At 38.0% G+C, this 27,474-nt stretch overlaps 1 protein-coding gene across 1 annotated transcript in view; it reads right to left on the reverse strand.

Annotated features, from left to right (window-relative positions):
* Positions 1-847: 847 nt before the first annotated feature.
* AP3B1 (adaptor related protein complex 3 subunit beta 1) overlaps positions 848-27,474 on the reverse strand; it is a 134,257-nt gene continuing 107,630 nt past the window's right edge. The window contains exons 24-27 of the mRNA XM_035100070.2: positions 26,320-26,404; positions 20,855-20,952; positions 13,726-13,864; positions 848-1,604 (exon numbers count right to left, since the gene is read on the reverse strand). Coding sequence (XP_034955961.2) covers positions 1,451-1,604; positions 13,726-13,864; positions 20,855-20,952; positions 26,320-26,404 — 476 coding nt within the window. The 3' untranslated portion in view covers positions 848-1,450. The remainder of the gene's footprint in view (positions 1,605-13,725; positions 13,865-20,854; positions 20,953-26,319; positions 26,405-27,474) is intronic.

The raw sequence follows: 27,474 nt of genomic DNA on the forward strand, positions 1-27,474 counted from the left end.
CAGAATTATACCATATAAATAGATTCATGTGCTTTAGCAAGACCATTACAGAACCCAATAAAATCAGACATGATATCAAGGATACATTCTCATGATTGTTATATAACTTCATTTATCAACTGACCTTGAACAACTTACATTGGCCAAATGGGGTAGTTCTAGAGTAGTAAAATGGAGACCTATTAAAAAGGCAAGATATAGAAACCAGTTCTGAACCATGGACAGCTCGTTGGAACAGGAGCTGTATAACTGGGATTTTTAAATAATTTAATAGTATTTGCGTATCTGAATATTAGTGACTTTCTCTTAATAAAACTTACATGGTCTCCTTTGACTATACAGTATGTGTGTTGTTTAGTGTTCCAGCGATTGGAGTGAGCTGTGTGACCTTTAGATACAAAACAAATTCTCTCTAAGCAGTTTTTAAACTCACACGAGCACAAACCTACTTCCTCTCTAGTTTACTTTATGTATTGGATGAGTAGGCTATTGACCATGGAAGATACAATAAATTGACTACAGTAGACCCTAAAGTGCCAGAGAATCCTAATTTTTTCTCTAGTATAGAGAAGCTGCTGCATAAAGCTAAATTCTATACCCAAATGATAATGCAGAAGAAAGTTGGTGTGATCACTTACATGTTATACTGGACAGAATACCGGTAGATACATTTCCCAAACCCATCACCTATGATGTAAATCTAAAATTAAGTCTTTAATAAGTAGACATGAAACTCATTGCAATTTTTGAAGCTTTCTAAAAAGTAGAAATTCAACACTTAGGTTCTCAAGTAATAATCAAGTTGTAATAGAAATTTTGTTTTTAATAGCTCTCAGAAGAAAACAAATTGATCATAACATGACTTTATTAGAATCTCAATTTTTAGAAAATTATGTCAGCCATGAGGAACAATTAGATACAAATATATGCTCAAGTACAGAAGCAGATAGTCTCCGGGATATAAAAACTGCAAAATTTTATCTCTCTCAAACACTCCAGTACAATCAACACTGTGAAGGTGCATGAAGTAGTTTTCCATATTGATTTCCTTGAATTTTATTTTAGTGTTCTGATTAAGCTGATTTCCCCCCAGTACCTTATTCCTCAGTCTTTTATTGTTTTCATGAGAGAAAACAAAACATGAAAATGAGGAAAGCAGGAGGAGTATGAGGCTAGGAAAAACACCTTGTAAATAACATTTATGAATTTAGCTGACAGTAAAATACATGTTTCTTTGGTTAGAAAGCAAGCAAGAGGGAAAGACGTGAAGTACTTGCTTGTGTGTGATAGATGCACACTACAGCATTCTAAAACAGGAGACAAGAATGTCAAGAGTGTATTCTTCCCCCACTGCCAGATGGAAAGGCTATTATTATAAATGAAAGGCAGCAGTAGTGGATGCCAGGCACTTTTGTTGTGTGCCAGATTCTGAAGTCCAGATGTAAGCAGGTTACCCCTGGGACAGGACAGGCTTCAGCTCCCGCAGCAGAATAGAGCCAATCACAGTTTTCTCGGTGTTTATGATGAGCTGTGCTGTAGACCCTTCTTCCATCTCCACTGTGACTAGCAGCAGTGACCCACTATGCACCGTTTTAGCTGCAAATCTAGAGGATGGAAACAAAATCTGTGATTACCTTTTGTACAAAACAAAACAAACTCACAAGTGACGTTTTCCTAATTCAATGAAGTTATATATCACCAGAATTTTTTGTAACAAAATCCCCAAGTCATGAACACACCATAGCACAATACAAATACAACTTCATAACGGAAATAGAAGAAAATTAAGAAAGCTTAAAGCAGGCTTTAGAAGGCAGTCAGATTTACACAATCCCTAATTTTTATATACCAACAACCTGAACTTTGGCTGAGAAGCAAACAGATTATTAGGCAACACAAGTATTGAATTATTCAAAATACAGTAATCCTATTAAAATAGATTTAAAATTAGACAGCTAACCAAAGTTACCAAAGTTAACAACACAGCTCAATAGGAAAAGTCTTTCTCTCGGCACATAACCTCACACGTGGGAACAGGACTTCCAAAGTAACAAATCTTTCCATTTTTATTTATCTGATAATTAATATACTTCTAAAAACTTTATATAATGAAAGCAAACTTGAGATCTAATCTTCCAATACTAAATTCCAAAACATGAAGAACCTACTCATTACATGGAATTAAAAGCAAAACTAGTATCTTAAGCACTGCAATTGACTGAAAAGCCATTTTAGGCACAATGAACTTCTGTCAATCCTGTTAATTCATTCTGCATGCACAGCGAGACCCTAGAGACAGAAAGGGAAGGGAAGGCAACAGCCCATCCATGTTCCACAAAGCATACTACCCCCCTTTTTTTCAAAGAAGAAGAAGAAGAAGAAGAACCACCCAGAGAACAACAAAGTTGCTGCACATGGGCTTTTGAAAACACTAACAAGTGTAGAGCAGGTCTGTGACCCTCTGTGACCCCACTTTGCAGGGCCAATTCCCTCTCCCCTTTCTGAATGACACGTGTCTGAATCAGAGCCATCTGCCTCAATTTGCGCAACATCTTCAGCCACAATAGGACCCAGTTAGCCCTGACAACGGCTCACAATACATAAAAATAAAACTGCTGACAGCACGCCATCAGCTATTCAAGAGCAAACCAACTGGTCAGTGTCTCATGTCTGACAATTAGCATGGGCCTTGCACAGCGCCTCCTGGGCTCCTTAGGGATCTGTTTAATTACCATCAACATAAAAGAGGGAGTTTATCAGCAGATACTCAAAAAGCTTCACTCTAGACTTAATTAAAATATTAGCCTCTTCAGCAGGAAGCAGATTCTCTTTAAATGAAAAGTAATTTCTTTTTTAAAAAATTAAGCATATCAACCTCAAAATCTTGTAACACATTACACTAATTTAGGAAACATAAGTCATCCTTAAATGTCACTCTTCTCACAGGTCAGTATATTTCTTTTATTCAGATTAGATACACAATTTCCACTCTTTATATCCAATAAGAAACTAAATCTCTATCCAATGAAAAGATTTCAAAGAAATACAAGCAGTCCCATTTAGTATCTTTACCATGATGTTAAAATCTATGTTTCTCCCATCAATTTGGAAAGGGTGATAATTATGTAAACAATAGTCTTATTAGTCTCTTTATTTATTTAACACTTGTGTCTTGGGACTACAGAGAAACAGATTATGCCTGAATTCACACAATTAAAGCTCCAGAGCTGGGGCTTCCTAGCCCCAAGGCTAATTTTACTCCTGTTCTAGCCTAAACTGCAAGTGATATAAAGTCAATGTTATTATAAAAGCAAACATAGCCCAAAGGCACAATGAGGGTCAATTCTGGCTGGGTGCCTTTGTGTGTCGTTTAAAGCAATTAGATAAGGAAAATTTATTTGAAATGAATACTTCAGAATGCCTTTTTAAAAAGAAGATACTGTTGTCAACTAATGAGTCAGTGAATGCTATCTTAAACTAAAGTTCTAAGTTCCAGTGTAGCATGGATTAATGTAGCTTTTGTGTCTAAGGAGAACAAATGTTGGGAGCACTTAACTGATATCAGATGACTAGTAGAATCTCACATGACACTTAACTGTTTTAAAAAATTATTTAAAAAGGAAGGCAAGTTTGGCTGCAAATGATTATGGACAGTGTAAAGTAAACACCTCTTTACTAATATCTAATCAACTTGCATAGTAGACATTTGGCAAATACAGAACACAGTACTCAAGGACACACGTGGTCTTATGTGGCATGGCAAACAATGGCTGAAACTATACTAGGCAATAGGAAACCGATTTGTTTAATTCCTGGCCTGGTTTGATCACATACAAAAATGGAATTGCGGTGGTGTAAGTGTTCAGCTTTTAGCAGGTGTAATAAGGGGAGCTGAACCCTCTCAATGCCTGTTTATTTACCTATCCAGAGCCTCTTCCCCTCAGGCACTTTTTATCCAACCAAGTAGTCTTCAGGTATTATACGGTAGCTTGGGTGAGGGGGAAAGAGGCAGGAAGGATGGACTGCCAGAAGGTAAACTAGGAGGGAAGGTTCGCCACCCCTGCTCCAACCCTTCTCTTCCAGTTTTGCAATAATATTCAAGGCTTCATTCATCACGTAATATGTGATTAGGAGAGACTCAAGTCTAAAGAAACTGCTGGAATCACATGTACTTTGTGGTGGAATTTCCTATGTCCCTTAATAAAAATATGTTTCTTGGAGACAGTAGGCATCTTTGAATGTTGAGCCTGTTTCTGTGACAAGTTCAAATGTCAGTAAATCATGAAAGTTTGTATTAACTCATGAAAGATTTAATATAATGAAGCAGCTGAATCACAACTGAGATAATACATATACTATGACAATAAAAGCAATGTTCTCTCATCAACAGAAGTGAATCTTTTGTACAGTAAGTGTCTGGTCATCCTAAACACATAAATATCTTTCAACACTGCAGCACCTACTGCTTCATTTCTCCCCAGAGTACATGGAGTTCCTACAATGGAAAATAGTGCAGAACAGACACAAAACACAGAATGTAATTGCTTTAAGAATACGATGGCCTCACAGTGGTCTAATTAGGAGACTTAACAAACATGAAAATATAGTTAAATAATTTCCTCACTAAGGCACATGGTAGCTTCATTTGGACATAAAGCTGAAATATGGTCTAGGACTATGTGAACAAGCCTACCCCTACCCTTACCCCTAAGTGTGGCCATAAGGAGACGACTGGAAACTTTCACTTCTGTTTTTAGCTAACCACAGTGCAGTGTTATGTCTAAACCAGGCTAACTGTGCTTGGTCTTACCTATAGTGTATGGGGTGTTTACCTATAGTGTATGAGGTATTAGGAGAGGGGTAGTATTTCTGGTGGGGGGTATGTCCTGCTCCTTCTGCAGTAGTTTGTGCACCTTTGGTCTCCACCCTGCACTCAGCATTCACCTGTGGCTCTAAGAAGCTGTCAGCATATGTCTGTCAGCAGCCACACACTGGGAAATGGCTTCATCTGGCTGGCTAAACCAGGTGAGGATCAAATAACGGTACTGCTCTAATGTAGTTTTTTTTTCTTGTGGGCTGGCACAGCTGTCCTTGTTTTTGAGTAAAATGCAAGTTGTTTATTCCCTAGTATGAAAATGCATGCAAGCATAATATGAATGATGTTATAAAACCATGTAACTGTAGAAGCAGCATTCATTCTCTCTTCTGAATGATTATACAAAATCAGTATGGAACATAGAAAGCAGATTCTTTTATCTATGCCTTCCTCCTTTGTCATATGCAGCTGTACAGTTACGTTATTTATCTCTACGGATACTGGTTTTTTGTTCTACTCTAAGAAAGATGATAATTTGATTGTATTTTAACTGCAATAAAATTTTGACATAAAGTCTGAAATAGAATTGTTTTATAGATTTCAGATAAAGAAGAAAAAATATTATCCATCAGCATATATATAGTCATCCTCCCCACCCCACCCCACCCCAATTCATGTCACAAAGCCGTGTCTAGTACAGGAGTAGCCAATGAGGTGGCTGCCAGTTGTTGATTGAGCTTATGTGAGTTGTAATCTAACAACATCTGGAAAGCACCATGTTTGCTACGCTGGTCTATTAAGAAATTGATCACAACACCACCACCACGGAAAAATTAAGCCATTGCAACTATTATTAGTGCTTTCCATGCTTTTACAGTGCAGATAAGGCTTGCAAAGTTTCAGATTTCTAGAACACATAGTAATAAAAGTCCAGTACTAATTAAAATTTATTTTTTTTAGGGGAGGGAGGGACTTGAGACTTCAAACAACATACAAAATGTTTGCATATAAAAGTTTCATTAACACTTATTTCTACTAATACTGCACACTTTCTCTATTTTTTTAGAATAGTCTGTAATTCTTCTTAGTTCCTTTTCTCCTCTTTTCAGATTTGCTAGTCACTAGAGGCTGTTACAATGGCCCATTCATGCTAAAACTTTTCTCCCCCTACCTTGTACATGAAGCCTTCAATTACTGCCTGCTGAAGCAGACAGAATCCTATTAGTAAGAAAGACGATCACAAGATGCAATGCCCAGCCCTAGCTGTATAAAAATAATTAGCCCAAAGTTGACAAATGTGTAATGAAGTTGCACAATGAATGTATTTAAGAAATTTCCTGTGAATTAGTCTTCTAATCCCAAATACCAGAATGAAAGGTTAGAACATGTAATGTTGTACGGTATTAGGGCAGAGAGACCATATATTCTGGTGTATAAGACGACTGGGCATATAAGACGACCCCGAACTTTTCCAGTTAAAATATAGAGTTTGGGATATACTCGCCATATAAGAAATACGACCCAGCGTATAAGACGACCCCCGACTTTTGAGAAGATTTTCCTGGGTTAAAAAGTAGTCTTATACACAGGAATATACAGTATATAAATAATTGATAACATCAGTACCCTATAGCTGCCACAAACCCTTCAGTGGATATCATGCAAACCAAAAGAAAGCGTTATTTTCAGCCAAGTCTTACTCAGAGTAAAACAGCTGTGTCCATTAACTTCAATGGATCTATTCTGAGTAGGAGTAGAACTGAGCACCACCCAAAGTGATCCTATGTGATTCTCAAAGTGATCCAATTACGTGTCATCTATGACATAAAAATTTATGGGGCATTAACAAAGTTACTGTTAGGAGGCAACTACTGTATATTTTAAAAGTGAAACATGGTTTCTAGTCCCACATTTCTCTTGTAATATAAATGTACATCGACTGGAGAGTAGTCATACCTCGGGTTAAGTATGCTTCAGGTTGAGTACTTTCAATTTAAGTACTCCGCGGACCCGTCTGGAATGAATTAATCCACTTTCCATTACTTTCAATGGGAAAGTTCGCTTCAGGTTAAGTACGGACTTCCAGAACCAATTAAGTACTTAACCTGAGGTACCACTGTATTTGCAGTTCAACTCTTCTTTCAGCAATAGATCCCCTCCTTTAATCTCCCTGGGGGTGTTGCTACAGGGGAGAATTGGTGGGAGTAGTTAAAACACCTTGGTTCTCTACAAGCATCCCACTTCCATGTCACCTTGACAAATTTAGGTTGGGGAATATTATGTCTGACAACATACTACACAGTTCTGTTTTAGCCTAAAAATATAGTTATCCCAAGACAGGTTATTCTGAGCTCCCTCACAGTAACAGGAAATGATGTGGATACATCTAAATCTACAGAGTGGCTCCTTCCATTGATAGGTAGAGCTACATGTATAATCTGAGCAAACACACACCTCCAGTCTGGTGGCCATATTTCTATTATTTTATTATAATAGTACCTAAGTATATTGAAAATACAATTCAGTTTGTATTTTAAAAAACCCAAAATGATACATTTTCCTTTTTAATACATCATTTATGCTATTGTGATCAATTCTTCCTATTAAAAAAGTTTGGCTTCTCTAATTTTTCACTATATATAGCTTTAAAAGGAAAATAAATTAAAAAGAAATTAGAATTGTTTACTTTCCATCTAGCAGAAGCAGCTATAAAACTCAATTTGCAAAACTGAATATGGTGTTTTAGGGGGAAAATAGTTTCCCAAATAATTCATAGTGGTTTAAACTTAAACATAACACCGGTTTGCAAACATGAAATGCATTATGTTTAAAGAATTAAACCACAAAAAGAAAGAAAGTGATCAACTTATTTTGTACTTTATAATTTCAGATACAGAAGCAGTGCTGTCCTCTAGTGGACGGCAAACGGGATGGTAGTACAACCTATTTTGATTCACTTATACATCCAAAAAGTTAACTAGCAAGCTTCCAAATAGTATCTATCTATCTATCTATCTATCTATCTATCTATCTATCTATCTATCTATCATCTATCTATCTATCACTATTTGTATTTAATTGATATTGGAGTTTATTTAAGCATTCAAAGAAAAATCAGAAGAAAATATGATTGAAGGTGCACATTATAGCAGCGTATTGGTGTAACAGCCGAAAATGTTGTATTGCTTGTTAGAAAAGGAACAGATTGCAGAGAAAAGTTAGATGACAATAGCAAATGCATATTTAGCAGCATAAACCGGTACAATGTATAAATAAATGTACAGTGGTGCCTCGCAAGACGAAATTCATTTATTCCGCGAGTCACTTCGTCTAGCGATAATTTCATCTTGTGAAGCGCAGTTTGCCGTAGCAAAAAAAAATTGTCTTGCGAAGCGCGGCCATAGAAAACTTTGTCCTGCGAGTCACCAAAAACATCGCAAAACGCTTTCGTCTTGTGAGTTTTTTGTTGCACGAGACATTAGTCTTGCGAGGTACCACTGTATTCTGAAATACATTCTTTCCATTCATTTAGCACAAATAAATTGTTTGGTTTTTTTAAAAAGAAGAAGTATTAGTGTTCTGCAAATATCTGATATTTAGCAAAAAAGACTTCTAGATAGAAGCATAATAAAGAGGCATAATGATCATGATACTTATGGGCATATATTCCCCCTACTCCATTAAAAAATAGAGGGAGAGGGAAATACTTCATCACAACATTGGCCATGATTACCAACATCTCCATTAAAACAAATCAGTTGCTTCCCTATTTTTATTCTTTTGGTTTTCTACGTACAGTAAGTTGGGAAAATGTACAGGGCATTTCCTTAAGGAGTTGTGCAAAAAATGGCCTGGTGCTTTATTAATTACTGGAGGGGTGATAGGCAATGGGTTTAAAACTGGTGGATGGTCATTAACTATCTGGGGGAAACTGTTTGAAGGTAATTCCCAACTTCAGTAGTCAATTATAAGGCAGATAAGAATAATTAATACCATGGTTTAGGTAATTTGAAAACTGAGTGCCATAATGGGAAAGGTCTCACTGCTTTACGGATGTATTTTGCTTTGATCAACTGAACAGTTAAAAGACCAGAAGTGGAAACAGTTACAGTTTAAAACAAACTTAGTTGGTCTCTAAGGTGCTACTGGACTGCTTTTTAAAAGTATTTGACTGTGTCACACCCCTGACACTACCTGACTTTAAAACAAGTCGGTATAAGAGCTAATGGCTACAAACGGACCATTAACACATTCTAGGTTGGAAAACTAGGTGTTTTTAAATTATAAACATTGTTAATATTATGGAATTGTTCCCACAACTGTTCATAGAAGACCAATAACTCAGTTGGAGTATAAAATAGCATTGGACACATTTAAGAAGAGTCTTCTCATTTTAATTCTAGTACCCCAGCAGTCAGGATTCCCTTATCTTATGGATCTCTCTCCTAGAGTATCAGTACAGGTTTTGCTCAGATCTGTACGAATAGCTAAAATTACAGCTTGGGGCAAAAAAAAAAAAAACACCAAACCCCAACCACCCAGCAATATTAGCTGGTAGCACTGGGGCTTTGTTTACATTTCATGCACCATGTAACTTGAGTCACTTGCTTTTTGGTACGCAAAACCCCGACTACTGCTTTCCTATGATCTAAATTATGTGAGCTGATTTACATAGATGGAGCAGTGCTATTTTGCAACAGGGGTTGTTATTTATAGCCTTTGTGTCCCTACTATTCTACTGTATAATTTTATGCGCCAACCCTGGACGGGTTTTCTTTTGTGTACCCTGCTATTTCTGTAGCATTACTTCCACAATCGCATACTGGAAGAGTAGCTTTCACACAGCACCACAGAACTGTCAGATGTTCATAGAAATTTTACTCTCCAGCAATGGCCTTGGTATTCATGGGATCATTGATTGATTGATTGATTCTATGATTGATTTTCATTCAAATGAACTGCGGCTTACAAACAATAAATAACTAACATAAAAGAACATCACAAGTACAGCATCAATCATATAAAATAATTAACAAATCATAAGTAAACAATATATAAAAACACTATTAACAAAGCCTCTACTAAACAATAAGCTAAACATCACCATTACACCAAAAGTCATATTATATGATTAACAAATCAATATGGCATTTATGCCCTATAAAACTACAGTGGTACCTCTGGTTAAGAACATACTTCGTTCCGGAGGTCCGTTTTTAACCTGAAACTGTTCTTAACCTGAAGCACCACTTTAGCTAATGGGGCCTCCTTCTGCTGCCGGAGCATGATTTCTGTTCTCTCATCCTGAAGCAAAGTTCTTAACCTGAGGTACAATTTCTGGGTTAGCTGAGTTTGTAACCTGAAGTACCACTGTATATTAAAAACATTAACAAAATAGCAACTAAAAAAATAAGCTAAGCACTGTTAAGTTCATATCGATGCTTTCCACACCCTGATTTATAATCTTTCACCCTATTCAGTTCATTAAAATATACATAATGCCTGTAGCTCAGCCAGGTGCTACACCGGCTGGGTCCTTGGGTACTGGGCCATGGTGAGAACAGTTATGGTCTTTGACCTGTCGCTGGTGGCAAGGTGGATGCTGACTCTAGGTAGCCCACTCAAGTGCTTTGATGAGGAACCTGTCCACGTCATCCTTGATAACAGGAGGTCCATTCCCAATTGAGGAAGTCCAAGACAAGTCTGTCCCCCCACTGAGCAGCGATCCTGTTGACATGTCCTTGAACTTCTCACTCTTCTTCTTGGTGGCAAAATAAGTGATACATAGATGTATTCGTTTTGTGGCAAGGAAACAAAGCAGTTTTGGTATGTTTCTTCGTTATAGAGCTGGCATTTGGGAATGCAACAGGCCATATTTCCCAGGCCTCCATAAGCATCTTCCATGTAAACAATTGAGTCTTTTCCTTCTTCTCAGAATAACCTACAATTTGCAGCCCACTAGAGCTGAGGATTGTTGGAAATCTCCAAGTGCTGTGTGGATGGCCTGGCATTTTGTTTGCACCTGCAGTGTGGTTTGGGTACTGCCACTCCAAATCCCCTTCTCCTCCTGCTGTGGTTTCCCTGTTTTCAAGATGCAGTCTGACGTTTATGCCACCTGGACCAAACCCTGCAACTCCTGCACAGCAGGTGATGGTGGGCAGCCACATCAGGTCCACACAGGAGCTAGGCTGGCACTCACCATGCTTCTGCTGGTCGCTGTCATGCACCTGGCTGAAGGGCACAAGCAGTTGGTCTGCAGAGCTACGGCCTTGTCTGGGAAGGCATATGCCCCAGCCAGGTCCCCCTGCAAGGAGGAGTGCTCTTCCCTTTGACTTAGTTGAGCTGCTGACGTCTCTTGCAGCTCCTCCAAAGCGCCTCACAGGGTTTCCTTATGCAAAGAAGTCGCAAGCAGGAGTGGCCTTTTCTGCGGTGGCACTTCTTCCCTCATCAGAAGGGCCTTGATGTCTAAGATTCAGGGGTGACACTCAGTTCAGCACAGCCTGCAGATGAGAGTAGGAAGAAGCCTGCTTGGCAAATGCTTCTTTCTTTCTTGTTCTCTCTGAGAACCAGTCCTTGAATCTTGTCAAGGGTTCTGAAGACTGTCCTTAAGAAGTGGAACATTAGTTTCAAAAGAAGCTACTGCTAGGAGGTGGAATTCATGCCACTCAAGCATCAAATGCCTGAGAATACTTAAACTATGAATTCTACTAGTCTTGCATTCGTACATGATCCTGGGGCAAGACTGAATCTATAAAACTGCAACAAAGCTCAAGGCTCACTTTAATGTTGTTTGACGAGAGAGAAAAAACAGGTTGCTTACCTATAACTATGGTTCTTTGAGTGGTCATCTGTGCAGTCTGTCATATTGAGGATTTGTGCCTGCACTGCACATTATTTGGGAACTTCTACAGCTCAGAAGAACCTTGCGACCCTGCCCTTGGTCAGGGAAACCCCATGGTTCTGCAAAGATCAATGGCAGTTGTAGAACCAGTTACAGGTACACAATTTGTTTTCTTCTTTGTGCAGTCACACATATGGAAGACCACAAGACAGAGTGGGCCTTTTCTGTGGTGGTCCCACACCTTTAGAACACCTTCCCATTAGCGCTGTAGTAAGGAGGCTACATTCCAGGTTCTTTTTTTTAAAAAAAGGCTTAAAGACTCATTTGTTTTGATTTCCCTTGCCTAAGTCTTGTTTTGTCCTGCTTGTTGGACTCTATGTTGCTGGAGGTAGTCAGTCTTGTGAATCTGTTTTATTCTTTTTTTTAAAGTCATAATTGATTTTTTCATACTTGTAGTTTATATTGCTGTAAGCCGTGTTGAATGGCCTTTACCCTAGAAAATAAACATATTTTTTTAAATAATAACTACCACCATAGTTGTGGTTGCTGAGGCAGTACACAGCAATGCTGCATAATTAGAGGAGTCTTTGGGTCTGTCATCCCCTTCAGGTTAATTGGGAAAACCCTTGTTGCTGTTGTTGTTTAGTCGTGTCCGACTCTTCGTGACCCCATGGACCATAGCACGCCAGGCACTCCTGTCTTCCACTGCCTCCTGCAGTTTGGTCAAACTCATGTTGGTAGCTTCGAGAACACTGTCCAACCATCTCGTCCTCTGTCTTCCCCTTCTCCTAGTGCCCTCAACCCTTAGAAAGTAGTATTCTTCCTTCCATTGTCACCCAGTTATACATCCAAACAACTCTTGTGCTTGTTTTTTCTCTTGTATACATTAATTGCTGGCTTTTAGTTTGCATGCCTAACATGGTCTTCAGTTAGGACCGCAGTTGTTTGTTCTATATTTTGTCCTTATTCTGCTCTGCATATTCACCAGTACTAATTTCTTACCATGTGCCAGTCATGTACCTCTTTGCATATGCTGAAGTGCCACCAGGAAGTTCAAAGATGTAGAGCAGCGGTGGCCAACTCCCAAGAGACTGTGATCTACACACAGAGTTAAAAACTGGGAGTGATTTACCCCCTTTTGGGGGGTTCAGGTCAAAGCTGTTGAGGTTTTTTTAAGGAAGGGAAGCCCTGTTTTTTAGGGTTTAGGTCAAACTTGTTGAGCTTCTTTTAGGAGGGAGGAAGGCCCATTTTTGTTTAGGGCTTCAGGTCATAGTTGTTCAGCTTTTTTAGGGAGGAGGAAAATTTTGGGTGAGCTTTTTTTGGGGTGGCAGTGATCTAGCAGTGATCTACTACAGACATCCAGTGATCTACCGGTAGATCAAGATCTACCTGTTGGACGTGCCTGATGTAGAGGTAGGTAGAGTAACAATTGGCCTTTTTCTCCCACATCAGAAAACCCTTCTCACATGCCTCTTTCCTCACCACATGCAAAGGCCCTGTTCGCTGCTAGGCAACATAATCATTCAGTAGCACTGGAATAATTATTATTGCTAGGGGAAGAATGACACAGATCACTCTGAGAATAAAAATGGAATTGATATACTTGACTCAAAACTGGTCAGCCTTCGTGTAACTCCTACGAAGCACAGGTATTTGAGGGCATTTCTTGATGTGGATGGTCACAGAGGTACCAAATCTACCCTCTTAGCTTCCATTTCCTCAGATTTTTCAAACAGTACATCTCCCACTTGCACAGACAAAAGTAATTTAGGAGAAGGTGGAAAAGCCATTTAGACACAGACAAATAGAACAATATTTATAGGTAGACTGCTGGAATTAAGTGGAATATGTAGCAAAGTTCCTGTGATTAAGAAATTGAAATAAACCAATCCATGCTCCTAGCAGTCACTCGTGTGTGCTATAGACAAAGCTTCTGCTTTGAAACCTGACTTTGGATGTAAATTTGTTTTCCCTGGCTATTCCCCAAATGTCAATCTATTTATATACAAGAAGGCAAACTGGAATTACATTATCCAAGTTTTACAAGAAACCTCCAAATGTTGATTACCTGTGAATGTTATCTTCACCAGAAGGAACCACACCAAGGTTTGCTACGCTTACCACCTTCTGCAATATTACAAGACGAGTGGAATTTTGTGGTGCAACAGTGACTGTAGTGGATGTTTCATTCATACCAGTCAACCTTCCTGAAACAGTAAAACATAAAAACATAAAAACCATGGATTCATGTGGTTAATATAATAAAGAAAATTTAAAGCAACACTGACATATTAGCCCAATAATACATATACCTAGTGCTAAATGTTTAAGGTTTGTCTTAATAAGGATTTCTGAGTACCTTATGGGAACATATGATAAATACCTAGTCAACTAACTATAATTTTTAAACTGCATTTTCATGAAGATATAGTAAGCCATTTTCATATAATTTCAGAAAATAAAGGCTTATGCAGTATAACTGAATGATTGTGTATGTGTGTGTGCGCGCACATATACACTACATATATAGATACAATCACTAATATATAGAGATCTCAAAAGAGAAAACAGCATGCTTATAAACAACACCCATAAGTTCAATATTTACTGTAAATAAGATCACAACAGTTACTAGCCTGCAAAAAATAAACCATTGAATTGTAGAGTTGGAAAGGACCACAAGGGTTATATCATCCAACTCGCTGCAATGCAGGAATCTTTTCCACAAGGAGATAAACAACTACCATATCTGACTTTTAGAAGACATCTGAAGGCAGCCCTTCAGATTATTCTGTTGGGAGCCGCCCAGAGTGGCTGGGAAAACCCAGCCAAATGGGTGGGCTATAAATGTTGTTATTGTTGTTGTTGTTGTGCGGGGTATAAATATTGCTTTATTATTATTAATTATTAATTATTATTATATTTTATTATTATTATAACATGGGGCTCGAACCCATGACCCTGAGATTAAGAGTCTCATGCTCTACCGATTGAGCTAAATGTACTAGCTTGCTATGGGTTGGTGGAAAAAAGCTAGAGAGCTGCACTTCTACACTGGACATAGAAGAGAGAGTTTCCCACCTCTAGCAGCTTACTTGAATTCTTTGCTGGGTACACCCATTCTATCCTTCACTACCCAATCATTCATCTACATGCAATTCCTTCTTGCCTTTGGCTACCAAGTGAGTGCTTAGTCTAGCATATTAGACTAATTTATCACTTCCCACACCAACAGGAGTCATGATACAAATATACTAGAAACACCCATTCAAAAGTTTACTTAAAAACAACGATAATGACCTCCACTTAAAACAAGGATGAACACTAAAAGATGGCCATGCAGTTGATCTATTAGCACCATCCAAATAATCATGAGAAGAAATACAGCTCTGCCTGGTGTCGAAAAGACAATACTGTCAATGTCAGGCAAACCTGGGGAAAACATTCCATAAATGGGGGGCTACCATGTTTATTATTGCCACCCGACAGACATTTCTAGGAGGCGGCACACAGAGAAGGGCCTGAGATGTTAACATCAAGGTCCAGGTAAGTTCATTCCGAGAAAGACAGTCCTTGAAGTATTGGGGTTCTGAGATGTACAAGCCTTTATTCTCACTCACATTCTTTATTATGGTCCAAAGACCCACAAAAACCATTTTGAAAGCAAAGTACAGCAAAAATACAGAAAAGGCATTACTAGGCAGGCATTGTGTTTTATAAAAGACATGTTGATTTCTAATTCTTACTAGCTCCAAGAGAAATTTTCCCATGGTCAGGATTATATCATTTTTCTTATCTTCAAGGAGATACTCGAGATAAAAGATATCAGTGTTTCAGGTAAATTTACCAATAAGGGCTTAATTAATTGGTTCCTGGCTCTACAAGCAAACTAGAACATTGAACTGGGCTCAGATACGAATTGCCGGACAGTGTAGTCAGCAAAGAACTAGTGTTACATGAGCACAGTGCCTAATTCTACTCAATAGTATGGTTGCTAGGTTCTGCATTAGGTGGTTTCTGAACCAATCTTCAACTCACAAGCAACCCACCATTGCCTAAATCTGCTTCTCAGTCCACCGATGCAAATGCTGGGAGATTTTCTGTGTGAGGGGCAGGGCACACTATTTTTTATTGTTTTTCTGCCCATGCTATACCACTGGTTGTAGTAGGACATTGCCTTACAGAAGCTCCTGCCAAGTAAGTTAGAGTGCCACAGGGCTAGACAGGCAATGAACTGACACATACATGCCCTGTAAGGATCAGAATAAGCAATACCCCAAAGGTCAGGAAGATGTGCCCTGTCAGATAGGTAATAAACAAGTAATCACTAGAAACAGAACATGCTTCTTTGTAAGACTGCTATGGTGCTTAACCGGTTTTTGTAATTCTAAAGTAAATTAAGAAAACAGCCTACTCAATGTTTATTTTAAACTACATTTCACTTAACCATGAATATTATGTAGCTTTTTGTTTGTTTGTTTGTTTTAAAAAATAATGTATCAACTTTAGCTGGGAACAGTACATGGTACTGCAGATGGTCTAAATTTTACATTAGGAAAATGCATTGAAAAAAGTATATAAGCAGTCTTGAGGCTGCTTTTAAGCAAAGGACTGACATAACACTGCTGAGAGATGTGTGTACTCATTAAGGATTTAAACCTTCTCCATTAAGCTCTATTGAAGAGCAAATGCTGAATAAATGAATGCAACTATGTTTATGTTAAAAGCCTGTTTCCCGCAGCATGTAATTAAAGGAAATGTTGTACAAAGCCAGTACTTTTGTCAAGCTCCTGTAAATGGAAAGATGGATAGCACTCAGAGAAGTGAATGCATTGCTTCATATTTAACCTTAACACTCTTGTCATTAATGGTTTGTCTAACTTGTTCTATAAAGACAAGGTACTGCTCCATTGAAGTAAAATTAAAAAAATCAACTAAACCATGCTTTTCAGAACAGAAGATTCATTATCGTTGACTAATGTATTGGCATAAAGCAAAGTAACATCCTATCAAGTAAAGCACACATTCAATCTGCCTTACCACCCCCCCTTTATTTTTAACTCATGCTGTTTTATTGTTATAGGCAATTTGTACCACTCAGCATGACAGTGTAAACTGAATCAAGATTAATTTACATGCAAAAGAACACTTAGCATGGTAAGCAAATGTATTGTCTCGATTGCTGAGGTGGAAAAGAACCTGAAAAGAAAAAAAGGGTGCTCTAATTAAGGGGCATCAAATATGATTGCTTGTGGTAGTTAAGGGCCAGAAAATTGTGAATGTCTGACCATTTAAAGAATTAGCACCTTACTTGTTGGGAGGACAGAAAATTTTGCAAACATAAATCTTGATAAAATCAAGTAAACAATTTGAGAGATTTTTAAAAAAGACATGGCTTTTCCGAATTAAAGTCTACTGGGTATACTTAAAGTTGCCAGTTTAACTTACTAAAGTTGTAGTCTTTGGGAAAAAAATCTAGAAGAGGAAATTATTGGAAACTTAAGATTTCAGAAACCTATTAATATCCAAAAGCTGAACTAAAGCAGAATGAGCTTGACATTTTAAATTACGATAGTACTTTTATGAAATGTTTATCTTTCAGAAATATTCGGTAGAGGCCAATGCTGTCCACATGTGAGTGGAGCAGATTTCCGCATGTGCAATGAAGAAGAGTTTGGACTTGGACTTGATATCCCGCCTTTCACTCCCCTTAAGGAGACTCAAAGCAGCTAACAATCTCCTTTTCTTTCCTCCCAATGACACTTTCCTTTCCTCTCCTTCTCCCTGCAGCCCCCTATATGCCCCCAAAATCTGCTTTGGGAATTTATAGAAGTTGGTTTCTGCTACAATGGGTTCATCCGCTCCTCTCAGTTAATGTTCTGCCATTACTTTAAAGAAAAACAAAATAGTAAGAAGGCAGGCTTTTACAGAGACAGAAACAGCGTTACTGTTAACAGATGTTATCGATATGTATTGCTCTATATTTAAGCCTAGGGGAAAAATAAGGGAAATGTGTGTGATAATATCAGTTTGGTACACTGAGTTGAAGCAGAAAAAATCAAATAACCCCAGTTGCTGTTCTGAACTATGCTAGGTGATTTGGGAATGAATTACACCAAAAGTGGTTTTTCCAGTTCAGAATTGAGGTCCTACTGAAACAGAATGGCAAGGCTTAGCATATCATGCACAGCATGCACATAAATTCAGCTTTCCATCTTTTAGCGCTGCTTAGAGAACTTAAACAAGCATGAATATGCAGCAGTTTGTTCCCCTGCTGCCTTTGGCCCAGCTCTCTTAGAAGAAAGCAACAGCAAACACGTCATAATGGAAATATGTATTTTTCTTGGAACCTTTTATCATTGATTTTCAGAAATCGAAGTCTCAAAGCATGCTTTTAGTTCCTAATATTTAAAAAGTGACTCTATTTTTACTTTTTAAAATCCTCATTCCACCCCCACCCCCCGCTTTTTAAAAAAGTATTTCTAGATGTGAAGGTTTGCGGCATTTCACAAAGGAAAGAAAACTCTGGACAATAATAATACAGTGGTACCTCTGGATGCGAACAGGATCCATTCTGAAGCCTCATTCGCAACCTGAAGTGCCGAATCTGTGCATGCTCGCAACGCGATATCCCGTGATGTACGCAACCCGCAGCGAACGTAACCAGAGTTATGACTGTACTATTGAAGGAGATTAAGGGTACAATCTTAACCCCACTTACCTCAGAATAAGCCCCAATGAACTCAACAGGCTTTACTTCTAAGTAGACCTGGTTAGGTTTACACTGCAAGTTTGACTGACATGAGACAATTGCTCTTGGTAACTTTCCAAGCTGACCTCAATTTTATGCTTCACTTGACTAGTGAAAATTAAGAGGAAATTCAGTTGGCTTAAATATTAAGTTAATATTTAGTAACTCTTAATTTTTTCCCTCAAAATACTCTGTAAACTATTATTTAATCTTGTTTAGAAAATACATAAAGCTGAGAATTGAGACTTCTATTATCATGAATTTTCTAAAACGGCTGAAACATTTAACTAAGATGATACTAAAGAAAAAGCCTTTTAAACCTACGGTAAATTTGCCAGCATCAGTCCTGCATCAAAGAATGAATTCAGGAAGACAGAAAGAGCAATACTGAAATGCCAAGAGACCTTCATGGATTTACAAATACTTCATATAAACAAATTTTCAAATAGCTTTATTCAGAGTAGCCTTTCTGCTCTATTAAACATAGCAAACAGCTGCCAGATTTATTCAGACAAATAATCAACAACCACAGAAGTAAAATGGCAGAAGAAAAAGGAATTTTGGCAACAACTCCACAGAGGACCACAGCTATTCTCAAAGTGCACTTCTTCTATGCACTCATGGTTCTGAATGGCCAGTCAGGAGGGGGGAGCTCTCAGTCACCGCTAAGCATACAAAACTCAATCAAGATACAAGCAAGCAAGCATACAACAAGAATGAGAAAGGGAGAGACAGAGTGCAATATCCAGTTTTACTTAAAATTTCACTCCTAGATGACAGTTTAAGAGAAGGGAAGAAAAGTAGATCACAAAATATGACGAAACCTCAAGTCACTCACTCACCTTGGTTTGCTGAGCACGTGCAAAGTAGGCTTTAGCCAGCAAAGAGTAAGAACAGCAAATAGTTAGAAACTAGTTAAGGGGGAAAATAACTGGCCTTACTTTTTATCATAGGACACAACTACACGGAAAAAAAGGAAATCAAATAGTTGTGAAGGCTATCAGTATTTCTAGACAAAAGACACAAAGAAGAAGACACACAAAACTGCTTATTAAACATACCGTATATATTAAATATATATCATATTCAGGTGTTTTGGGCTGCTGTAATAAATACCCACCCAAGGATTTTTTAAACTTTCCAGAACAGTATGAAAGGAATGATTAATGCAAATTCCAATATGAGAATACACAATGGAATCTAAAGGTATCCCACCCACCCCAAACAGTTCAGAGATTGTTCAGGTGAGCTTATAAATAAACCAAAAAATCACTTTTCTATTTGGCTTCTTTAAACACAATACCGAATAAAACTTTTTGCAAGAAGGATTTGTAGTACAGGAAAGTCCTTCATATGTATTTGATGTGATGCCACACAAAAAGCTTGCGAGTTACGAGACAGGCAGAGCAACTCTGTTATGTGTTTGTGTGTAAGTACAGAGTCTATGATGGAGCAACACTGAAATCCAAAGCCCTGCTGGCTAGCTGTGGCCAGGGAGTGGGTGGGTGGGTGGGAGACACCTAACAAACAGAGCCATGTAACTACACCAACAACAGAGCTAGCGCAGCTTTGTGGCCTGTGTGGATGTGCAGGGGTGTGGCGGAGACAGAGCTTCAGATATGCACATTCATTGTCTTCTATACAACTCATTTTGGCCCTCACTGCCCACCATTATTAAGGAAGGGCACAGAGCTTTTTGGCCTTGCACTGACAGTGGGTTAGACTTTCTGCTGCATCCTATGCAGCTCAGCCATACTCCTGGTGAACACAGAATTGCTCCATTCTATATTTTTTAAAGTGTGACAAAAATGTGGGTGCCAACCAAGTAGCTAAGCCATGCTTTTTTTTTTGAAACTGAAGAGATTAAGGCTAAATAATGCTGTAAGACGTAGGTCACCTTAATGAATTTTAACGGAGTAGGGACAAAGTATACTAGCTATATACAAGCAAAAGCTTTAGAAAGAGGACTGGAAATATAAAGAAAACTATTAAAATGTGTTGGGATTGTTTTTCTGAGTAGGTTACACCAGTATTCCGATCACTAGGACTACGGTAATATGAAATGTCCAAGCGCATAGGAAGCCATAGTTTGGTTAAATAGATCTATTTATTGCTTCACACAACAAGGACTCCTGAATTTTAAAAAAAATACACTATATGGTAGAATAGCCATTAAAACAGTACATATATACTCAAAAATTCACCTAGATAAGCAAAATACCCACAAACTCACACAGTGGTTATGGCCTAATCATGACTTTCTTTTTTAAAGTATCAATCAGTTTCTTAGTACCAGTACAATATGAAGTAAGTGTTACTTAGGAGGGCAAGAACCCTGAAATCTTAGGGTTAGACCAGAAAAAGACGTTCTCATTTAGAGCAATATGGTTTCACTGCATTTGCAAAAAGGCCCAGAACATGAATCTTATTTTAATTCCCCCCCTACCTCGTTCTCTCTTAAAGTCTTTTTCCGACATAGTAACTGGTAAAAGTAGTTCTCCAACAGGGGGTTGAATATTAATACTGAACTGATCATCTTTGGTACTGTGAAAAAAACAGAAAGGTAAATAAATGGTTTTGTAAGATAAAACACTTGTCTTATCAGTAAACAAATAAGGAACAATTTATATAATGACCAGTCGTTATCCACACCCAAAAACCAGCCATCAAAATTTTAAATATTCAGCAGAATCCATACCTAGGATGTTCATTCTGGTTTCACCTCTGATTACGTCATTCCACAGCACACAGAATGGGTACATCTGTGTTCTAACTATGATAAAGTGGTAAAACTTCTATATACAGTGGTGCCTCGCTAGACGAATTTAATTCGTTCCACGGGTCTTTTCTTATAACGAAAAATTCGTCTAGTGAATCCCATAGGAATGCATTGAATTTTTTGAAAAAATTTCTTTTGCCCATAGGAACGCATTAATTGAATTTCAATGCATTCCTATGGGAAACCGCGATTCGCTAGACGAATTTTTCATAAAACGAATTCGTCTAGCGAGGCAACCTCCGCTCGAAAAATCCTTTCGTTAAGCGGAAATTTTGTTAAGCAGGGCATTCATTAAGCGAGGCACCACTGTACCCTAAATTACTGTGCCCCAGAACCAGTGCATTTTTTCTAGAAAAAAGCACTGGTGCTGGAGTGCCTTCCTCCTCCTTCCAGTCCTCTGTGAGACATGGGGTATGGCCTCAAGTTTTAGAAGTGGCCAGGCAGGCCCTTCACCAGCGCCCTCCGGGCCCTGAGGTAAAGTGTGTGTGTAACAAAGCTCTCATAGCACGGTTGCTACCACCCGCGCTAGTTGCTTGGTAACTGTGCACAAGCCACTTTAAGCCACCAGAGAGCAGAATGGAGATGAAGGAACTTCTCCCACCCCACCCTCCGCTTGGTTCCCTGCTCGTTTTCACTGCCACTGCCACTTTTACCACACCAAGCATCAATTTGTTTCTAAGCCAAAAAAGGTAGGATTGTGTGTTCTTTCTGAAGGCCAAAAATCATATTGTTACCACCTTCATATTGAGAAATATGCAGTGGTTTTGTAAATCTGAAATAAAACATGGAATACTTCAAGAAAATAAAGGTGGTATTGGTCATGTGTAAGGTGAACATCTTTCTAAGCGTGCTAAATAAGTGTTAGGTCCAATCTTCAAGTTAAGGATTCTCTCTTTACTATCTTTAATTAGATGTATTTCTTGGAAAGCTTTGCTTAATAAAAATAGTGCTTACCAAGGAGTTCTTCCAGGAGCTTTTAATTCTTTATTAGAGTTTTGCATCATTTATATAAGGAACTATTTTAAAACTCCTAAATGTTTTATTACCAATTTTTATCTTTCCTTTATATAATTTGCTTTTACTGAATCGCTTGCTCCAGTACATTACAAGAATAGCAAATTTTGCTATGCAAATCACAGTCAATGATTGGCATCTAAACCAATTGATCTACCCATCACCACTATCTGCCTTCCCACACAAGCCTTACTACAAAGCTATTGATTTAAACAGTGCCGATCGGTTTCCATTTTCTGATTTTGGGCAGGCTAATTAAGAAAGTGAGTAATTGTGATTACATTGCTTCAGGATCAATTACATTTGATGTAAGACAAAGTACTCCTTTTGGAACAATGTAAGGGAAATAATTATAATCAGAAATGGTTTATGGGGTGAACCTTTTCATAACAATACAGCCAACACCACACATACTTTTATTTTTCTGCGGGCTTAACATATTTAAAACAAATAATATATAAAATGATTTTAATAGAATTAGTAAGCTTTGTTTACATAGGTAAACTATGTTCTATTAGAAAGTGTAAGAGAAAAGGGTATACATTATTTTTCAGGGGAATTGGTGTGGATTGTCATCTTTGACAATCACACAGAGAATACAGGAAACTGGCATCAAAGGGCAGCACAATGCAATGGCTGCTATAATGGATTTGGAATGAAGATGTTTTTATTAAGAACTTGCACTTCAGTCTTGAATGTCACAGGGGCTAGAGTGCTGGGCAATGAAAGTATCTCAGAACCCTCCACTGGCTCTCCACACTATCAGTGACCATGAAGATACCTGTGCCTCAGGACTGAAGTCTCACACTCCAGCTGCCTGAGTTCCTGGCTAGCTCTCGGACCCACCCACCCACCTTTCCTCAGGAACACAGCAGTAGAAGAGATGTGAGCCAGGCAGAAGCTTTAGAGCCACTGCATAAATACCTACCGGTAGTGAAAAGAAAGTGGATGGAAGCACCTACTTGAACCAGGGCCGCCTGGCTCAGAGCCAGGAGGGGATGAGGCCTGCAGTTTCTATATAAGCTCCCAGTCTGAAGCAACAGATGTAATCTGAGCTCCAGCTTTTCTGATGTGGGAAACTAGACAAAGTGGCAATTGACCGGAAGAAACCTAGTGCCTTGCCCCTGTAAGTTTTGCGTTGCACTGACTGTTGTTTGATTCTGGCCAAGAGACTGAGGTGGGTTGGTGCTGTTGGAGGCTGTATTCCTAGAAGTTTAAGGATACAGTCCCAACCTCCTTAAGAGTCCTTTCGCCTGCTGGTGATGAACTGGCCCCATTTGTACATCCCATTTAGAAAGTGTGGGAGAAAAATATGTGTTATTTGGTACTTCTTAAAATATTCACCTAGCTAAAATTTTAAAATCCAACCTCTTTTTAGCAACATAATTTTTCATTCATTTTAACTGTGTATTTTAAAAAAACCTTTAATTGAGCAGTAGAAAAGCAACTATTTGGTTTCTTATTTCAACTCTAAACTTGGTGCTTAGCTTGAGCTGTGTCATTGGGTTCACATTGTCCAAATCATTAAAATGAATACACCACTGGTGTCTGAGGCAAATCTATTTACAGTGACGTTACTCATAGACCGGTGTTGAGGAATATCGATCTTTCTTGTTTGTCTAATAGGAAAATAATAAACAATTACTAGGTAATGTTGGAGAAAGTAATCAGTTTTTATATATCACTAATACAGCAGACCTCCCAAAACATAAAGGTGATGATCTGCATAAAATCAATGTGTTATGCTACATTGCTTATATTTATCACTGCAAAGAATCTCAAGCCTTCAGTGGCTTAAGTCTGGAACTGAACTATTAGTTTGCTGAGAGAGGGGCACTCAAAAGTGCACATACTTTATAAAAAAATGAACATTTTAAAAACATTTTATGCAATATTCAATACAAGATCAACATACTATAATGCCAAATCATGCCAGCCTTTAAAGATGCTCAAAAGCAGATCATGAATACTGTTATATCACTCATCAAAATGCTGCAGATAATTTTAATACTTTTTTTGAATAATCTAAAACATGATAAAGGAACTACTGGTTTTTTTTTTAAAAAAAAACCCATAAAATTCCACATGCAAGGAAGTATGAACAGAACAGTGGAACACAACAGTGAAATTACATCTATATGAACTTCAGCATGTTTACTTCCCAGATTTCCTTAGCTAGGAATATATGTTTGCTCTCTGACTATGGTTTATTTGTTGAAGCACCAGCAAATATCAGGTTAACCAGCCTGCTGAAATTACAGTAAAGAACTGTTGATGATCTTATGGAAGGCTAAGCAGGGAATCACACCAGCAAAGAATTTAATGGTATAATGAATGTTAAGCAAACACATGACTCTTAAGTCTACAAACTAATGGAGACTCATCCACTTGTAGGGGGAGACCTGGTGTGTCTGGCTGCCTCCAGAATGTGGGTGGCACTGCTGAATACAAAAGTAAGCCAGCTGAGATAGGTGGAAGGATGCCACAGGCCTACCAAATTGGTAAATCTGTGCCTGGACTGTACTACTTCAGGCTTCAAATGGGAAACTCTTATAACTAAATGCTCTCTCCTACCACAAAACATAACTTCATTACATTATTTTCTGATCCACAATATTAGACAAACAATGGTTTAAGAATGTGTTTACCTTAGACTACTTTGGATTCATGCTTTTAGGATTGGGGGCAGGGGAGAAAAGAAAGCAGCCCTTCTTTCACACACTTAAATATATAACTGAAGAACCAAGTATACATATCACAACATCTGGAAGTGGAAGGAACCCAGATAGATTTCTGGGACCCTCCTGGTGCAACACATCCATATGCTCTGCATACTTTCATAAGGATCTTGTTAGCAGGGGCTGGGTTTCGCTTTGGCCTGATTTGCACTTCACAGTAAGCCAAACTATTGCTTGCTGGAATTGCACAAACATGTTGGTTCCTGGAGAGAAGCTCAAATCTGCACTGCTCCATGGTTTTGCTTAGCGAGCCATCCAAACTCTCCTCAACCACAATCTGTAACTGTAGGACAAACCTTGGTGAACAAGGGCAGGGTAAAGGGCAAGTCTTGCCTTCAATTAAATTATGCCCTCAAAGAGGACATTTCATCATTCATTCATTCTTATGGGGAAAGGGTAACCATTCACTGGTGCAAATGAATGTTAAAGGGGTACACCTCCGGGACATTATTGGGGAAAAGGCTAAATCTGTCCCCTGTTCCCAATGACCCTATGTTCTGAAGCAGGTTCCCCTCCCCTGCCAACCCCACATGTTGGAGCCTACCTACTTTACTCCATGTGTGGACAGCTGGAGCTATTCAAGAATATGACAGAAAGTACACAGCTTAAATGGACATTATAATGAGGAGAAGTCATGGGATACCTATTGCTAAAGCTTGTGATGCTGGTGTCAAATAACAAGCCTTGTTTCTTCGTTACACATAAAATAAAGCTGCCTGTTCATCCACAGTACTCAGTGGAAACCCCCTCAGTACAGAGATCCTTTTCTTGTTCACACTAGAAATTATACCAAAACATAGGCATGCAATTGTTAAGTACTGAGCTTTCCAGAGGGGACCAAGCAGATACTTTTACATGTGACTAGTCTGATATAATGGAGGTGCTCATTATTTTGTAAACCATTTTCTGTGGTAAGCAGAAATGCTTCCTGAACTTCTTTTGTCTAAATGGGTGGGATGTCTGGGGTGGGGGGCTCTTCAGTAACCATGGTTCTTTAAGGTGACTGGCTGCTGATTTCAGCCCCCAGATACTGACAAGCTAAGACGCTGTTGCCAATCTAAATATACTACCGGTAGCAGCAAGAAAACAATGTATTAATTAAATTGTGCATTATATAGTTATTTGGAGAGCAGTATCATCTGTATAATTATTTTATTTATTAAATTTCTTTCGTGTTTCTATAATAACACAAAAATAGAACTTTTCCATCTCTGTATTAAGCATACTGATCAACCTTCAGAGGCTTAAATAAAACCCGCCTTAGCATAATGCGTTAATATTCAAACAGCACAACAGGACAAACAAATTAATATTTTCTTCCATTCATTTCCCCTACACATTAATGATCTATTTTTGAAAAGCCACTGCAGCGTAACTTACCACAACTGGAAATTGGCAGCCTGGGTAGAATCACAAAAGTCAATCCCTACTGAGACTGTCATAGATTCCCCAGGTTCAAGAGATTCTATTGAATAGAATATAAAGCAAAACATTGAAAAAGTTAGATAAATCAGCCTAACAACAAGGCTTTTGAAAACTTGTATTAGGTTCTGCTTACTTTAACGTATTATTCCTTAAGCATTTACTGACTTTGCAAAATTTTATAACAAATATTTACTTGGCTTTTGATCAGGTGTTAGTCACTGGAATGATGAAGAAAATAATTAGATAGCAGGGATTGTTAACTGACCCTTTGGGGTTCTCTTCAGTGAGCTGCATGTAGATACATATTTATCAGTGTCAGAAATGACACTGGAGATATTGAGATAACCTTGGTAGGCTGTTATTTGAAAATTCTCTGCTATAATAAGTTAAGAACAAGAAATCTTCTCAAACAATTATTCCAACTTACAGAAAATACCAGATTCAACTGTTGTATTTAATTTTGAGATTTAAGAACAATTTGCTTGTTTATCAGAAGTTAAAAGGATCAGTAAAGAGAACACCTTTGTTCCATGAATTTACTAGAAAACTATAGCAGCCTTTATTTACAATGTCAGAATATGTGTACAGTACAATATATTACATGCAATAATATATTATAGTTATTGCATTAAAATACCCAAACATTTAAATCTTAACTAATGGGTAAGATTACTTTAACATGAAACACCACAGAACGTGATTCTAGAAAAAGTGCTATCCAAAATTTGTTTAGCTAAAACACACACATTACTATACTGATTATTTTGATCACAAAATATGTTCTTTTACTTTTAAACCTGATTCTCTTGAATCACACTTTATCTTCCATGGTGCTTACTTGTTCTGTTTTTTATATTTTTGCTGAATCCAGATTCTAACTACCAATATAATTTCTTACTTCACTTTATATTTCACTGAAAGCTCTTCACAGAACTAAAGATTATTCGTCATATTACTCTATGATGCTCATTTCACTTACAACCTATAGACTACACATTCTGGGTATGTATGAATGCACTGCTTTTTAATTAAACTGGCTTTATTCCATTCCTGCTTCTTAGGTCTGATTCATATATTTAAGGGCACAATTGTGTACATGCTTGCACTGAA

The sequence above is a fragment of the Zootoca vivipara genome, chromosome 11, assembly GCF_963506605.1.
Source record: "Zootoca vivipara chromosome 11, rZooViv1.1, whole genome shotgun sequence".
In the NCBI taxonomy this organism is placed as follows: Eukaryota; Metazoa; Chordata; class Lepidosauria; order Squamata; family Lacertidae; genus Zootoca; species Zootoca vivipara.